Source organism: Tupaia chinensis, unplaced genomic scaffold (assembly GCF_000334495.1).
Source record: "Tupaia chinensis unplaced genomic scaffold, TupChi_1.0 Scaffold000469_1, whole genome shotgun sequence".
NCBI lineage: Eukaryota > Metazoa > Chordata > Mammalia > Scandentia > Tupaiidae > Tupaia > Tupaia belangeri.
The window spans coordinates 648,912-667,064 of NW_006159978.1; the positions used below are offsets into that span (position 1 = coordinate 648,912).

The 18,153-nt window shown below is 45.0% G+C and overlaps 2 protein-coding genes across 7 annotated transcripts in view; both read right to left on the minus strand.

The window, feature by feature from the left end:
• Positions 1-209, minus strand: part of ATXN3 (ataxin 3) — a 53,598-nt gene extending 53,389 nt beyond the window's left edge. For all 6 annotated transcript variants that reach the window (XM_027774707.1, XM_027774703.1, XM_027774706.1 and 3 more), the window contains exon 1: positions 200-209. The gene's annotated coding sequence lies outside the window, so the exon portion shown is untranslated. The remainder of the gene's footprint in view (positions 1-199) is intronic.
• An 8,929-nt stretch (positions 210-9,138) lies between these two features.
• NDUFB1 (NADH:ubiquinone oxidoreductase subunit B1) overlaps positions 9,139-18,153 on the minus strand; it is a 13,516-nt gene continuing 4,501 nt past the window's right edge. The window contains exons 2-3 of the mRNA XM_006155806.3: positions 10,807-10,951; positions 9,139-9,254 (exon numbers count right to left, since the gene is read on the minus strand). Of these exons, the coding sequence (XP_006155868.2) occupies positions 9,218-9,254; positions 10,807-10,951 (182 nt within the window). The 3' untranslated portion in view covers positions 9,139-9,217. The remainder of the gene's footprint in view (positions 9,255-10,806; positions 10,952-18,153) is intronic.

Consider the following 18,153-nt stretch of genomic DNA (forward strand, 5'->3'; position numbering starts at 1 on the left):
CTGCAGGGGCGTCGGGGCGAGAGTGCAGAGGGGCGTCGGTGAAGCTCCCCTCCCTTTCCCGGGCCGAGGAGGCGGGCGCCTCGGCGAGGTCGGGATGGGGGCCACCCGGGCCCCGTCCAGTCTTTCGGGAGGCGGCGATTCAGGACCCCACGCCGACCGCCGCGCGGCGGACAGCTCCCCACCGAACGCGGACACTCACTTTCTCGTGGAAGATGACCCCTCCGCCCACCCGCCCTGCCCCGCCCCGGTCCTGCTCACGTGTCTGGCGCAGACCAATCACTCCCTAGGATACATGTCATGTGGCGTGAAGAGCCAGTAAACACCGGAGCTGTAAGCGCGGGGACACGTGACCCTAATAGCGCGTGCTCCTGAGTCCTGTTATGGGCCGACCTTGGTGTGCTACGGCTCCACCTATCGGTTGGAGGATCTTCTGGGCTTTCGCCCATTGCTGTAGGTTTCCAGGGGTGGAGAAAAGGACTACTCAACAGGGTTCTATGTTCTTTTTGTTTTCCTCTTTACTTTGTACTTCCTACTTCTTATATTTGCATGTAATTATTTACTATTTCCTCCTACTTCTCCACTGAAAGATTTATTAAGAAAAAGGATGTATTTCATTCTAATACCTGGTACTTGTGTAAAAATTATAATTAAATTATAATTAATATTTATATTAATATGGGCTAGGTACCTTTCTAAGTGCTTTGCATATGTTAGGTTGAAAAATTTGACGTCTGTGCCAAGGAGACAAGCCGAGCGTAAGGTTTATTGAGGGAGATAGTGACACATTCCACAAACAGAACAGGCCATTGGCAAGGGAGGCAAACAGCCTCACCTCCTTTCCCGAGTCCCCCCCCTCTTTTTTATTTGATCTCGCATTAATTCTAAAACATGTGTCCTTAGCCCACCTTTGACCTGTTCATTTCTTCTTTAGCTTGTTTCTTTTTTTTACTTCTTTTTTTTGGAGAGGTTTTTGCTATAGGGCGCGTGCACTCGCCAGACAGACAAAGACAGACAGAAAGCGAGTAATCGCCCCCCCCCCGGGGGGATGGCCACGCTGCAATCCCTTCTCCATTTTCCTCTCGGAATCTTGGGCAGGCACGCACACGCACCCAGTGTGAGTTTTAAGCCACCGGGTCCGGGACACGAACTGCTGTGGACTACATGGGAGTACAGCGATATAGCCATTATGCTAACTGCTGGTCCCTTTAGCTTGTTTCTCATTCTTGTTTTTTTGTAGGTGTCGATGCTGCCGGGAGTTAGTTTGCGTAATACAGTTGGTCTTATATTCCCTCTTCTATGTTCTGTTTCTAGTGCTCCATTCTAGTTCCCTGATATATATTTGCCTAACTAGGGTTATCATCCCAAGGAAAAGTTCATGGAGGGGCCAGCAGGTGGCAGGGTAGTTAAGGTGCTGGGCTCTCACATGGTCAACCTGGGTTTGACTCCTGGACCTGGTTGGTGGCTTGATAATGACGCGGCATTACATGTGCATGTGCACCTGGAATCCCCAGAGGAAAGTAGACGTGATTGCAGTGTGGCCATCCTCCCTAGGGGGTTGCTTTCTCACTTTCCCTCCCCTTGTCTCTCACTGTCTCACTCTGGTGAGTGCACATATTCTCTGACAAAACCTTTTTTAAAAAATTCATGGAAAATGGAATTGGAGTACAAGTTTCTTTCAGTGCAAATGTTTTTTTCAAATTCATAGTTTTTTTTATTTTTTTCCTTTTTTTTTTGGAGAGGTTTTTGCTATAGGGCGCATGTGCTCACCAGACAGACAGAAACAGAGAGACAGAAAGCAAGAAATCACCCCCCAGGGGGGATGGCCATGCCGCAATCCCTTCTCCTCCATTCTCCTCTTGGGATCTGGGTACGCACGCACGCACGTGCGCCCGGCATGAGTCTTCAGCCGCTGGGCCTGGGACTCGAACTGCGGTTGACTACATGGGAGTCCAGTGACATAGCCATTATGCCAACTGCTGGTCCCTCCAAATACCATAGGTTTTTCATGGTAAACATTTTCCATGAACTGTTTGAAGGCTCCTGGTATTACTAATTTACTACAGCAATCTTTGATAGAGGGGGTGTTATTATTCCTATTATACACTTGAGAAAACAGACACGGAGAAGTTAAGAACAGTATCGTGAGGCTCACCCTTTAGCTTAGTGCTGAAGGGAGCTAGATCTCACCTGAATAACACAATGGCTGGATTCCTACTCCAGAGGTTAGGAACCTCAAATCCCAAGACCATGGAGAAATGGAGAATGTGTTGCAGTGTGACCACACCCCACTAGGGGGTGCTTTCTTCCTCTACCCTCGTATCTATCTCTTCATCTCTAAGTCTCTCTCTCTCTGGCAAGAGGACACATCCTCTGACATAAATGTTTTAGAGGATAAAATATCACAATGTCCATAGTCAAATAGTAAACTATCTTGCTGAGATTCAAGGGCTGGCAGATTGTATGCTAGTGTAGACCTGAAGAGGAAGTATACATCAACTGGGGAAGTGAAAAATACAGTAAGGTATTGTGATAGGCAGCTAGCTAGAAATGAGCAGGCAGCCTAAGAAAACAGAAGGGGGACCAGCAGTTGGCATAATGGCTATGTTGCTGGACTCCCATGCAGTCAACTATGGTTCGAGTCTTGGACCTGGTGGCTTAAACTCACGCCACACACGTGTGCATGCATTCCCAAGATCCCAAGAGAAAAAGGGATTGTGGCGTGGCCATCCCCCGTAGGGGGTGATTTCTCGCTTTCTGTCTCTTTCTGGCGAGCACACACACCTTACAGAAAAAGAAAAAAAAAAAAAAAAAGCTCTCCGAAAAAAAAAAAAAGAAAAGAACAAAAGAATAGTAGAAGTGGGGGCTGGCAGGTGGTGTGGAGGTTAAGGCAGCTGGACTCCCATATGGCTGATCACGGTTCGAGTCTTGGACTGGGCAGCAAGCTTTCACACTTTCCTTCTCTCTCATTATCTCTCTCTAGTCAACTTCAAAAATAAAATAAAGACAATGAATAAAATTAAATAAAATAATTCCTTTTTTTAAAAAAAGGAGATAGTAGAAGGACACCTGCCACATCACTCACAGCTTATCAGGAGTCACAGCTAGACCCTCTGCAGAGACTCCCTCTTCCCACTCAACTCTGCATCAGGAAGGCAAGGCAAATCTCGTTTTTCTTCTTTAAAACCAGAGAACAGCTCATAGGGAAGGTAATTATCTTCCCTCCTGCCACTCCAAATGTACACACAGAAATTCACACGTAGGTCAACATCCTGATCCCCAGTGGGGCAATAAACTAGTGTTTGTGCATACCTTCCAAGTCCACACAGAGTGTGCGTGACTAGGTAATTAGATTCCTCACCTGGGACAGAAATGAGCAGGCTCAGGAAAAAGCCCGATGATTCCAAACACAGAAGCCAGACTGAGAAAGGCCTTCCCATTAAATGTTCATTGCCACCGCTCAAGTGAAAAGTAACACCTAGGGACGGCAGGTGGTGTGGTGGTTAAGGGCGCTGGACTTCCACATGGCCAACTGTGGTTTGAATCCTGAACCTGGTGGCTTGCTTTCTCACTTTCCATCTCTCTCACTCTGTCCCTATCTGGCCAATTTTTAAAACAAAATACATAAAGTTAAATAAAATAATTATTAAAAAAAGAAGTAGCACTTAACCCCTGCTAATTGCAGTCGTCCTTCTCAAGCAGATGCTCACCTGCACGTCTTTCTGGCATGGGGATTAATTTCTTTTCTATTAAAAAGCTTCACTTTCTGATCAAAATTTTCCTTTTCCTAGTTTACAAGTGTTTGTGGTTTTTCATTCTGCATCTCAGGACAGATCTCTAATCTTAAAGATCTGGACCCAAAGAACCATGGAGTCTACACAAGACAGCTTAACTCCTTCCAGCCGCTAACTGTGTGTGTGGGGGAATAGGGTTTTGATGAAGCTTAAAGGACAGATCTTACTCCTTGAAACCAAACGAAGATGTACGTAGGTATTTTTTTTCTCTACTAATTTGCCAGAGGATATGTACACTCACCAAAGAGAGAGAGAGTCAGTGAGAGAGAGAGGGAGAGAGTACCTCTCTCTTCCCATGGGGCATAGTTATGCCACAGTCCTCTCTCCTCCAGTTCTCCACCCTGCTGGGAGAGTACAACTGCACATACCCCTGGTGTGTTTCTGAAGCTGCTGGGACTGGGATTCAAAACATGTGGTTGGCCACATGGAATCTGGTAGCCTTCACCACCAGGCCATGGAGCTGGTCCAAAGTGTGTCTTTTTTTTTTTTTTGAGAGGTTTTTGCTGTAGGGCACGTGCGTTCGCCAGACAGACAGAGACAGAGAGACAGAAAGCGAGAAATCACCCCCCGGGGGGGTGGCCATGCCGCAATCCCTTCTCCTCCATTCTCCTCTCGGGATCTTGGGCACGCACGCACGCACACACACACGCACCCGGCATGAGTTTACGCCTCCAGGACCAGGACTTGAACCGCAGTCAACTACGTGGGAGTCCAGCGACATAGCCATTACGCCAACTGCTGGTCCCCCAAGGTGTACCTTTTAAGGCAATGGGGAGCTATAGAAAAGTTTTAAAAGAGACATGGTCAGATTTGTAATTAAAAAAAAATTGTCATAGAGCATGTGCACCTTCCAGAGAGAAGGAAAGGAGAAAGCATCCCCCAATGGGGTGTAGCCACAATCCCTTGCCCTCCACTTCTCCATCCTACAGGGATTTTGTACATGGCACCTGGCATGTTTTTTAGGCTGTTGGGTCTGGGATTTGAATCATGTAGTTGGACATGTGAGATTCAGCTTCCTTAACCACCAGGCCATAGGCGGGCCCCATATTTGCATCTGAGAATGATCGTGAGGGCTGCAGAGAGAGCAATTGCTGTTATGAAGGGCTCTTGGTAGTGATGACAATTTAGACGAGGACACACCTAGGACATCTCCGCTGCAGATCGTTTCGCACCTGCTTTTCCTTGGTTCACTTTTGGCTCTGCAGCCAGATTAACGTCTAAAACCTAGCCAGCAGTCATCCTGCCACAGCAGCCCGGGCATTCCTCTCACTAACATAGCGAATGAAGGCAAAGCTCTTATGAACAGAGGAACCCGCATTTCTGCCACACTTCGAGAAGATGGGAGACCATCCGGCGATCATTAGGAAGTCGGGAGACTTAAGAGAACTCTCCCTGAGGAATGAGGGAGACAGAAGTGAAGGGACAATGCTGGGTTTTTGTTGGCAGCTGCTGAGGCAGGAGGAATATTTATTAAGATAAAATACTGACGGAGAAACAAGGTTTTGAGAAAAGAAGAGTTTACCTTTGCAGACAGTACATTTACGGTATTTATGAGACATTCAGGTGTCGATAATTATGTTGAGAAATGATTGGCTATTAGTCTGGAATTCAGGAGCCTGGAGGGCACTGTACAATGGAGAATTGTTGGCATTAAAAAAAAGGTATCAGAAAGAAAATAGTTAAAGTAGTCTAAGGAGTGAAGAGGTCTGTGAAAACCTTGACTAGCCCCGAGAGAAAACGGCATGGAATCTCAGTCACCTCCCCAGCACACCTGCCTGAAATAATTTTCAAGGAAACATCTCAACAGAGCACCTTAACTGTCACTGAACAAAATCTTCCTGTTACCATAAACTACGTATTGTTCCTTTTAACCCCACCTCTGACCCATAGCTATGTTGCTGGAATGTATGATATATGGCATTAGGGTGCCATCAGGGGACCAGCAGGTGGTGTAATGGTTACGCCACTGGACTCCCACATAGTCGACCGCAGTTTGAGTTGCAGACCCAGCAGCTTAAAACTCACACTGGGTGTGTGTGTGTGTGTGTGTGTGTATGCGTGCACCCCAATCTCAAGAGGAGACTGGAGGAAAAGGGATTGTGGAGTAGCCATCCCCTAGGTGGATGATTTCTTGCTATCTGTATCTCTCTGTTTCTCCAGTGAGTACATGGTTCTAGCAAAAATCTCTCAAAAAAAAAAAAAAAAAAAAAAAAAGCCCAGCCAATGGCATGATGGCTAAGGCAGCTAGATCCACATACATCCCACTGTGCAGTCTGAGTCCTGGACTGGCAGCTGAAAAATATGCTGGGCACATGTGCATGCATGTCCAAAATCCTAAGAGAATGAAGAGACCGCAGCATGGCCATCACCCCTGGTGGGTGCTTTTCACGGTTACCCTGACATGTGCACATATCCTGTAACAAATTTAAAAATTAAAAACAAAGAAACCATAGGAGTAAAAAGAATCATCATGGAGAAGGAAGAAGACTGAGAAGAGGCTCTAGTGCTGAGCCCTGAGGGTGCCACGGAGAGGGGAGAAAAGGCAAGAAAGTGCCATAGTATGGAAGCCCTGGGAGAAGCGTCGGTTACTGCCAAGGAGCCCCACAGTGAGGACTTACAAGCCCCACTTAATTTTGTTGCTATGGAGGCCATCGGCAGTGCAAGTTCAGAGGAGCAGAGAGAGTTATGGGAGGCAAAATGAAGACTGCTAGTGAGGAGCAGGTGTTCACAGACCTATCTTCTGTGTGTCCTCACACGGTGGAGGGAGAAAGGGACAAATGAGCCCCCTCAGGCCTCTTTATTTTTTAGTTCATTTTTTAAAGTTTTGCCATAGGGTGTGTGAACTTGCTGAAGACAGACAGTGTGAGGGAAAGTGAGAAGTCACCACCTGTGGGGATGGCCATGTGGGTGAGCTTTGGTTCTTCCACATCCTTGCCCCAAATCAGTAAGGCCAGTCTTTTTAGTTGTAACTGGTGAACTAGATGCGCAGTGGTATCTCATTGTGGCTTTAGCCTGCATTTCCCTGATGACTACTGTTACTCCCACAAAATTGACCATGGTTCGAGTCCTGGATCTGGCGACTTAAAACACACTAGGAGTGGGTGCATGCATGCCCAAAATCTCAAGAGAACTGAGAGGAGGCTGCTGCATAACCATCCCTCCTGGAGGAGAGGGGGGTGATTTCTTGCTGTCTCTCTGGTGAGTGCATGTGCCCTATACCAAAAATCCCTAGGGCATGTGCGTTTGATGAACAAAGACAGAAAGCGAGAAATCACCCCCCAGGAAGGATGGCCATGCCACATTCTCCTTCCTTCTCCTCACGGGATCTTCGGCATTAAGGTGTACCCAGTGTGAGTTTTAAAAATTTTTTAAAATAATTTTATTTAAACTTATTTATTTACTATCTTGACCAGAGAGGGACAGAGAGAGAGAAAGTGAGAAAGTAAGTCATCAGGTCCAGGACTTGAACCATGGTTGGCCATGTGGGAGTCCAGTGCCCTTAACCATCATGCCACCTGCTGGCCCTTGGCGTGAGTTTTTTAAGCTGCCAGGTCTGGAATTTGAATCCTGGTAAATTATGTGGGAATTCAGCAACATACCTTTTATACCATCTGCTGGTCCTGAGGTTGTGTTATTATAAGGATTCTTTACATATTGTAGTTGTAAACTGGTTGTTCAAGGGGTCTCTTAAGCGTTAAGGAGGGGACCTGATGACAGCCCAACAGTGAAGTGCGACTGACCACGTGGGAGGGTTCCAGGTCCATGTCCAGGACCTTCCTGAATGCACTGGGCGCCATGTGTACCCAGGAGGCTGGCTGAAGCGGGGACTGGACTGCAGTGTTGGGAACCTGGTGAGGATGCTGCTTCTCTTTCATGGAGGTTATAACTAAAAAAAAAAAAAAAGAAAAGAAAGAAAAACCATAGAAATGCATATTATGAAAAAACTGCATGTATTTCATCCTTTTTTTGTACCAAAATGAACTTGTCCTTTTCTTTTTGTTTTCGTTTTGCCATAGGACCTGTGCGCTCACAGAGGGAAAATGATGAATCATCTCCAGGGGGATGGCCACACTGCAATTTCTTCTCTAGGGATTTTAGACACACACAGATGTCCCACATGATTTTAAAGCTGCCGGGTCCAGGACTCCAACAGCAGTTGACCACGTGGGAGTCCAGAGCCCCCAACCACCACACCACCTGTTGACCTGGAACGTGTATTTTTATTCTATCATCCACAAACTTCTGGAAGTTCCCTCATAATATTTTGCAAATATTTTCTCCCTGTTCATGGCTGTATTTTCACTTTTTCAAGTGTGTTATAAATAAGAAATCTCTGCCAAACCCACGGTCATAAAAGCTTTCAGCTATATGACTTTACCAGATAAAATCCTAGTGCCACACTCTTTAAGTTTCCTTGAAGCATGTGATTAAAAAATTTTTTTTCCTGAAGAATGAGGAAAAAACCAGCCACTAGAAAAAGGCCCAGAAGGGCATGGTGGCGCCCGCCCTATGACAAAAACCTATGGAGGCTGGAGGATTGCGGCATCGAGTCCATCTCTCTATCAATGCGCACGATTTTTTGGGACCAAAGGTTGGCGTAATGGCTATGCTGGACTCCCATGTAATCGACCACGGTTCGAGTCACGGACCTGGTGGCTTAAACTCAAGCTGGGCGTGTGTACATGCCTGCCCAAGATCCTGAGAGGAGAATGGAGGGGAAGGGATTGTGGCATGGCCACCCCTCCACCCCCACCCCCGTGGATGATTTTTCGTTTTTTGTCTGTCTTTGTCTTTCTGGTGAGCGCACATGCCCTATAGCAAAAACCTCTCCAAAAAAAGAAAAAGAAAAAAAAAAAAAAAAAGGCACAACAGTCAAAAATGTCCTCAGACAATTCCACATGAGAAAATTCTTGATTCAAGTAAACTTATTGATAATACCAATGTATACAATCAGGTAGTCGATAACTCTTTTCTTTATTCATAATGGAGTGTATGTGTACACTAATGAGAGGGGGAAAAGAGAAAGAGAGTGAGCGAGCGAGAGGAAGAACGTCCTCCATAGGGTTTAAAATAAATAAATCATGCTGCCATCCAATGACTTATTTTTAAAAAGAATTTTATTATTATTATTATTTAATTTGCTATAGGGCACATGCACTCACCAGAGACAGAGAGAAAGAGAGGGAACGTGAGAAAGCAAGTTGCCAGGCTCAGGACTCCTACTCTGGCCAGCCACACGGGAACCCAGCTCCTCGACCACCACACTGGCCCCCAATACTTATTTTTTAAGTTAATGCTTATTACTTGAAATATTAATTCAGTATAAAAAGAATCACATTTCAAATTCTTCACATTAAATAACAAACATGTTTTTATTTTCTCTTTACTTTTTAAAATGTGGACATTCTGTAATTCCACCATACTTTTTACTTCCAGGTCACTTCCTCATTGGGCCTCAACTCCCTGTGAAAAGATAAAAGGAAGGAGAGAAAAAAGTGTTAAGTAAAACTTTTATGAAGGAATAAATGAGAAAGTCAGAAGAATATGAATTCAATTATTTTATATTCTATTAAATTGACTCATTAAAAATTTTCCATTAGATTTATCAGTTTCTATTCTTTCCAGATGTTAAACTTTTAACCCATCTTCAACCTCATTTTTTTCAGATTAAAAACTACAGTTTTTAATAGTTTGTCTTTACATAAAAGCTATTATGCTTCTGATGTGTTCATTTAGTTTTGGGTGGGGAGAGATTTTTGCTACAGGACGCATATACTTGCAAAACAGAGAAAAAGTGAGAACACCCCCCCAAGGGGGATGGCCGCACTGCAATCTCTTTTCCTCCATTTTCCTCTTGGGATTTTGGGCATGCACGCACATGTGCTCAGTATGAGTTTGAAGCTACCAGGTCCAGGACTCAAACTGTGGTTGGCCATGTGGGAGGCCAGTGCCATAAACATTACGCCATTTAATGTTTTCTACTCTCTCCAGGTCATTTTTTTCTTGAAATCACTGGTCTGTGAGCCATCTCTATATACTGACTTTGGATGCTGCTAAATTTTCTTGGCCCTTGAGCTCTCTGACCCCAGTTGTGTGGTTTGAGTGTCTCCCCCAGAAATGTGTGCTATAACTCAACACCCACTGAGTGGTGGAGCCTAGGGGGAGGGGGCTGAGAGTGGGGTGGATCCCTCAGTTTATGCTGGCTGCCTGGAGGAACTGAGTTCTCATGGATTTGTTCCTCGGAACAGGCTGATGTAAAGCCAGTAGCTTTTGGTCTTTGGTCTCTTTTAGCCTTTGGTCTCTCTGAACACGCTTGCTTGGCCATAGCACCACCAGCTGGCCAGATGCCTGCTCTTGGACTTGCCAGCCTCCAGAACTGTGAGATGAAAAATAAACCTTTTGGGACCAGCAGTTAGCGTAATGGCTATGTTGCTGGACTCCCATGTAGTCAACCGTGGTTCGAGTCCCGGACCCAGTGGCTTTAACTCACACCTGGTGCGTGCGTGCCCAAGATCCCGAGAGGAGAATGGAGAAGAAGGGATTGCGGTGTGGCCATCCCCTCTGGGGGGTGATTTCTCGCTTTCTATCTCTCTGTCTCTCTCTGTCTGGCAAGTGCACACGCCCTATTGCAAAAACCTCTCCAAAAAAAAAGAAAAAGAAAAAAAATAAACCTTTTGTTCCTTTTTAAGTTGTCAGAGGGTACATGTGCTATCTGGAAAGAAACAGAGGGAAGGAAGAGAGAACATACCTTCTAAGGAGGCATGATCATGCTACAATCCATCTCCATTTTTTTTTCCTTTTTTTAAAAGAATTATTTTATTTAGCTTCATTTATTTATTTATTTAAATTTGACCAGAGAGAGACAGAGAGAGAGAGAGAGAGAGAGAGAGAGACAGAAAACAAGCCACTAGGTCTGGGACTTGAACCACGGTTGGCCACATAGGAGTCCAGCATCTTCAACTACTATGCCACCTGCCGGCCCCAATCACCAGTTTTTTAGAAAATGCACACAAACCTTTTAAATAACACACTCTTGTTCCGGAAGGCAGTTAGCTTTTCATCATTCTTTCTGTCTAGATAACATCCGAACACAAATCCCATAGGGACAAGTATGTGAACCCAGTGGTCACGCACGATCTGAAGGAAGTTTGTCATGATTGCTAAAAAAAGAAGAAAGGAAAGATGGTTAGAAATGTAATTGTCTTTGAAAAAAAATTATTTAAAGGTTTTTGCCATAGGGCACATACACCTGCTGGAAAGAGAGATACAGAGAGAGAGAAAGTAAGAGATCACCACCTGGGGGTGACGGCCATGCTGCAATGTATTCTCCTCCAGTCTCCTCTCAGGAGGCACATGCAATGAGCCCAGCGTGACTTCCCTTTTTATTTTTTAATTTATTTTTTTATGTCTATTTCATTTTAATTGAAACCCTAAAATCACTACAGGAAACCACCACAGAACAGTATGTGACATTGAATCGTAATACTGATTACATATTAGCCACTATTAATATACAGATATCCTGAAGTTAATCTCTACTTAGGAAAGCTCAACAAGTCAACAAAATAATAGATGTGCAGTAACTGAAAAGGTAACATTAAACCTTAAGGCAGCCCTGGTCGAATCCTCTCTGGTAAAGGGGCGGTATTTTACATTTCAATGACCAGCGAATGATTTCAAAACACAATGAATTAAAATAAATACTAAGACAATGTTTTGACAAAGAAATAGGGCTGATTTTAGATTTCTGCAAAATGAATTTGTATGAGTTTTAATTTGGGGTTAGAAAGCACATAGGGAAACATAATAGTAGAAAGTTAGTCTCTTTGAATACAAAATAAAGTAACCCTAGACAAAAGTATTACTCATTCTCATGCTTTGGACTCCTTGTTCAGTTATTGTTGCACTCACAGTAGTTATTAGTCAAATTCTCCTGATGTTTAAATAACAGGTGGCAGGCTGCATTTTAGCTGAGTGGAGTGGTTTCAAGCTGCATCCCTAACCTATCATTAGGCTCTGCTTGCACAACTCTGTCCTCGGTGCTGGGCTCGCGTACCTGGTGGTTGCCTAAATCATCGCATTATAAGCACTGGTTGCCAACCTAAAATGATGACATCTTTTGTGGTTGCCAAGTCATAGTTTGACAAAATATTTCAAAGCTCTTTAATAAACACGTTTTGGATTTTTTGTTTTCTGCAGCTTGTTGTGTTGCGTGTTCCTGGGTAAGCCAGAAAATTACCTTGAGTTGTTTTACAGATCCAGTGCTAGATGCTGAGGGAGCCACCATATGACACAAAGAATAAAAACAAACTCTAAAAAATGTTCATATGGGGGCCAGCATGTGGTGTGGTGGTTAAGGTGCTGGACACTCCCACATGGCCAACCACAGTTCAAGTCCCGGGACTTGGTGGCTTGCTTTCTCTCTCTTTCTGTTTCTCTGGTCAACTTAAATGAATGAAAAAAATAAAATTATATATGAAAAGAGATCTCAAGGGTACTGAGAGATAAAATGCAGGCGCTTCTGCTTCAGGAGGTTTTCCCATCTTGATCACGGATGGCGTTTCCAAGCCGTTTTCTTTCAGGACTAAGAAATTCCCTCATGGTACAAACCATGGAGGTCACTGGAAATCTTATTCTCACAAACACTCTTTTGGTGCATGAATATGTCTTCCTAAAATGGTCTCCTCTGACAGCAAAGACCATCTTCCTTCTGCTCAGCGGGAGCAGCCCCTGCCTCAGCAGAGGCCTGCATGTGGCTCCAGGATCTTCCCTCAGACGAGGCCACTTGCGCTGCAAAATCCAGTTATCTACCAACTACATACAGGAGTGAAAAGTGCAATTTTTCTTCTCAAAACGGTTAACATGTCTGCCTCTTTCTGTCTAGTTCCTTATTGTGAGTGTAATTCAACAAAGCATACAGCAAAGCATACAGTCTTTAAAACATTCTAAAGTTACTGGGACATTTTTAATGACTACTTAGACAATTTCCTTTTTTTTTTTTTTTTTTTTTTTTGAGAAAACTTGTGCTAAAAAGGCACTAGATGCAATGAATTCCCTCATTCTTGTAAGTAGTAATCACACACTGTTAGATTCTGTACTTTAACAGAGGTGACACACATCTGAATAAAACATCCAAATTATTCAGGCTTATTGATTTCCATTTAAAAAACAAACTCTAAGTGAAAGGACTAGCAGGCTGCACCAGCCTGGCCACAGGGGCAGCCCTGGCTCAGCTGGTCCTTGGCCTGCAGGAGCCCTGTAAAGGTGGGCAGTGCAGCAGGCAGGCCCAGGACAGGAAAGCTCACTGGTAGCAGCTGTGGGAGCCCAGCTTTCTGCAGACCTAAGTGAGCAAGACCAAGGTGAAGTTCAGTTTTACAGGCTGATCTTTTTTGGCTAAATTTGGGACAATTTCCTGAAGAGAGAGCAGCCCCCTCTGCTGCTCCTCATACCACACGCTGCCCACGTCTGTGGCTTCCTTCCCGGCAGTCAGATAGGAGGAGGACATGGCCTCCATCTGGGCGGACGGCCTGTGGACGTACATGTACTTGTAGAGGCAGCAGCAGGGGCACTGTTGCGTGGCCCCTGGAGTGCTCACGGTAGATCTCTCTGTGGCACGACCTCGTGGACCCACTCCGCCTCTCCAGCTTGACTGTCCATGCAAAGTGGGGTTGGTTCTGTGGGTCTTTGAGCAGCTCGATGTCACCATACATCAGATCAGCACGCTCCTCCCGGGATTCTGGGCATGCAACACGAGTGCCTGGGATGATTTTCAAGCCACCAGGTCTAGGACTCAGACAGTGGCTGGCCATGTGGGAGTTCAGTGTCTTTACCACCACAGCACCCGCTGGCATGACTATTCTCATTTAACCATGAGAAAATAGCTTAGGGGCCAGCAGGTGGTATGGTAGTTAAGGTGCTAGACTCTCACATGGTTGACCATGGTTTAAGTCCTGGACCTGGTGGCTTGCTTTCTCACTTTCCTTCTCTTTCTCTCTCTCTGGTGAGCCCACACGCCTTATAGCAAAATTTTAAAAATAGTAATAGTAAATAAAAATTAAAACAGCTTAATCTAAATAGCTATTAAATGTGAAGCTGGAATTAAAATTCAGGTTTGCCCTAAAGCTCTGGCTCTTTCTATTATATCACAATGCCTCTCAAGAAACAGCTCCCTGAATTGCTGTTTAGTAGCTTTTATTTATTATTTAATTTTTGTTAAGAGGGCATGTGCACTTATGAGAGTGAGAGAGAGAAATTACCCCCACTAGGGGATAGTTATGCTGCAATCCTTCCCCCCCTTTTTGAGAGGTTTTTGCTATAGGGTACGTGTGCTCCCCAGAAAGACAAAGAGAGACAGAGAGACAGAAAGTGAGAAATCACCCGCCCAAGGAGGATGGCCATGCCACAATCCCTTCTCCTCCATTCTCCTCTCAGGATCTTGGGCATGCACGCACATGTGCCTGGTGTGAGTTTAAGCCACCGGGTCAAAGACTCAAACCGCGGTCTACTACGTGGGAGTCCAGCAACATAGCCATTACGCTAACTGCTGGTTCCTCCTTTCTCTAAAAAATAAATTTTTTTTTTTAAAAAAAAAACCTCCTTTTTTATTATTTTATTTAATTTTTTTCTGGAGAGGTTTTTGCTATAGGGCACGTGCACTCACCAGAAAGAGAAAGAGTGCAAGAGACAGAAAGCAAGAACTCACCCCTGAGGGGGGATGGCCATGCCGCAATCCCTTCTCCTCCATTCTCTTCTTGGGATCTTGGGCACACACGCACATGCACCTGGCATGAGTTTAAGCCACCGGGGTGGGGACTTGAACAGTGGTCGACTACACAGGAGTCCAGTAATGTAGCCATTACGCTATCCGCTGGTCTCTATTATTTTATTTAACTTTATTTTGACCAGAGAGGGATGAGGGGAGGGGAGGGAGGGAAAGGTGGAGGGGGGGCAAGAGAGCAAGTCACCAGGTTTGGGACTTGAACTGCAGCTGGCCATGTGGGAGTCCAGTGCCCTTAACCACCACACCACCTACCGGCCCCTGCAATCCTTTTCTGAGACAGAGAACAACAACTCATTCCTCAAGAGGGCACGGTCATGTTGAAATCCTTTTTTCCCTCCATTCCTCCATCCTGTTAGGATTCAGGGCTTACATGCATATATGCCAGATGTGTTGTCCAAGCTGCTAGGGCAGAATTCAAACCGCAGCTGGCCCCACGATCTGGCTCCCATCTGGCAACAGTGCTTAAAGGCTGTGCTGTGGGCCCAGCCCACTTAAGAGCTTTTGAGTTCTAAGAGTTTCCAAAAGGCAGAGGAGGGGACAGACTAGAAAACCCTGTAGCTATTACGTGAAAAATAACAAATTTGCACTAACTCAACAGAAACATAATTGAACTACAAATTATCTGTAAACCTTGATACATAAAGATTAAATTAAAATACATCTATGAAACTGATCCCTACAGTCTTGTGGTTAAGGGAGCCAGATCCCAAATGGCCAAAAGAGGTTTGAATCCCAGCCCTGGTAGCTTGAAAAACATGCCAGATGCATGTACATGTGTGCCCCAAATCCTGATAGGATGGCAAGTGGAAAAGGGGTTGTGACTGAACCCACTAAAGTGAGCTTTCTCCCTCTGCTTTCTGTTTCTGTCTCTGGCAAGTGCACACACCTTCTGAAAATGAAAAAGACATAACAAAACAGAAACATTGGGTTGTACAAGAAGACTTTAGTTTGTGGAAAATGGAATTAAGTTTAAGAACAAAACAAGGGCCAGCTAGGTGGCATAGTGGTTAAGGTAGCTGGATCCCACATGGCCATCAGTGTGGTTTCAGATTCAATGGCCTTGGGGAAAAAAAAATTCACTTATGCACATGAATCTAAAATACAGGATGGCCAAGAGAGAAGACAAGACAATACCTTAGAAAGAGAAAGCAGTATTACTGCCAATAAATGCGCTCAGCACTACTAAGCTGTACTAGGGTTATGCAGACTTCCTGCCTTTTCATGTTTGCTTATTTCTTTATTTTTTGCCATAGGAATGTGCACTCACCGGAAAGAGAGAGAAGGAAAGTGAGAAATCACCTCCTGGGGGAGATGGCCATGCCACAATCCCTTCTCCTCCATTTTTCCCTCAGGGTTTTGGGCACCCGAGCACATCCACCCAGTGTGATTTTCAAGCCACTGGGTCTGGAGCTTGAACTGCACTGGCCACGCAGGAGTCCAGCACCTTAACCACCATGCCACTTGCTGGTCCCTTGCTTATGCAATTCTAATTCTTTATTTCTCAAATTTGAATCAACACCCACTACCCAAAGTCACTGGGATAGGAAACAGCTGTGTAGTTACATTGCACAATTACTAAAAACTACTTCAGGAAGTGTAATATTATACAGCAGATCAAAGTCTGATAATCATTGATAGGGAAAAGTATGATGTCCATACATGAGATACTTAAATATATAATTTACAATTCATGAGACTGGCAGATGGCATGATGGTTAGGATGATGGACTCCCACATAGCTGACCATGGTTCGAGTCCTGGACCTGGTGGCTTGCTTTCTCACTCTCTCTCTTGCTGGTCAAATTGAATAATAAACAGGAACTAGGTGCTGATGTAATGGTTACGCTACTGGACTCCCACATAGTTGACCACAGTTTGAGTCCTGGACCCGGTGGCTTAAATTCACGCCAGGCATGTGTGCATGCGTGACCAAGAGCCCAAGAGAATGGAAAAGGAGATTGCGGAGATTGGAGATTGCAGCATGGCCACTCCCCGAGGGGTGATTTCTTGCTCCACCTGTCTCCATCTTTCTGGCAAGTGCACACACCCTATAACAAAAACCTCTGTTAAAACTAATAATAATAAACAAAATTAAATAAATAATTCTTTTAAAAACGTATAATTCAGTTATCAATGAGTTGTTTTTTTAATTTGCCAGAGAGTGTGTGAACTCACCAGAGAGAGAGAACCCCACAATGGGGTTTGTTAATGCTGCAATCCCTTCTCCATTTCTCCAACCTGTTGAGATTCCAGGTATGCACATGCACAAACACAGAGATGTGGCAAGTTCTTCAAGCCATCAGGGCGAGATCTGAACCATCAGGGGAGAATCTGGCTCTCTAATCACACTATGCTACAGGGCTGGCCCTCATTAACGAGGTTTAAGTTTTGATCTACTGTCTACAGCTGGAGACCTCAAAATGGACTGCATCCATATCACCTGGGGAACCTTTCACACCAGGAGCTGGTTCTGCCTCAAGGGTAAACCAGGAACAACTTACAGTTGAAAGAACTTCCTTGGGAACCAGCAGTTAGCGTAAGGGCTATGTCGCTGGACTCCCACGTAGTCGACTGTGGTTTGCGTCCTGGACCCGGTGGCTTAAAACTCACGCGGGGCGCGTGTGCGTGCGTGACCAAGATCCCCAGAGGAGAATGGAGAAGGGATTGCGGTGTGACCATCCCCCCTGGGGGGTGATTTCTCGCTTTCTATCTCTGTCTCTCTGTCTGTCTGGCGAGCGCACGCGCCCTATGGCAAAAATCTCTCCAAAGGAAAAAACAAAAAAACAAAGAACTTCCTTGATGCAAATAACTTCAGGACATATAAACATAAACGTAAGCAATCTTTCTCTCTTCAAAGACAGTGGTTTTGTTAGCGCAGTGCCTTGATGAAGGAACATATTTGCAGTCAAGACCCTTTAGCACCTTTGGTGATACTCACCAAGTACTCAATAAACTAGCTTTTTCCGCTTTGAATCAATAAAGACAATGTAACTCTGCTGCCTCATTCCCTGGGAGCCGCGCCCCTCGGCCTGTCTGAAGCTGGAGTCCCCTGCTGTCGGTGGAAAAAGAGGAGTCTTTCTGTTCATTTTTACCCTGAGCTCCACTACTTTGGGGCAACTAGTTTTTCTCTTCTTCCTTTCTCTTTACTCCTTGTCCTTGGATAAACAAACATGCCGTGCACACAAATGGGAAAAACACAAAAGCCAACACTCTGAAAGAACTAAACTGCAAAACACTGGACAAACAGGTCTTCAAAGTGGTCATCGCCCAGTATTTTACCGCCTAGCCTTATTAGGCTCTACAACTTTCTTTTTTTTGGAGAGGTTTTTGCTATAAGGATGCGTGTGGTCGCCGGAACGACAGAGAGACAGAAAGTGAGAAATCACCACCCCACCCCCCGGGGGGATGGCCATGCTGCAATCCCTTCTCCTCCATTCTCCTCTCGAGATCACGAACGCACATGCGCCCGGTGTGAGTTTAAGCCAACAGGTCCGGGACTTGAACCGCGGTTGACTACATGGGAGTTCAGCGACATAGCCATTACGCTAACTGCTGGTCCCTCTTCAACCCTTTTTTTTTTTT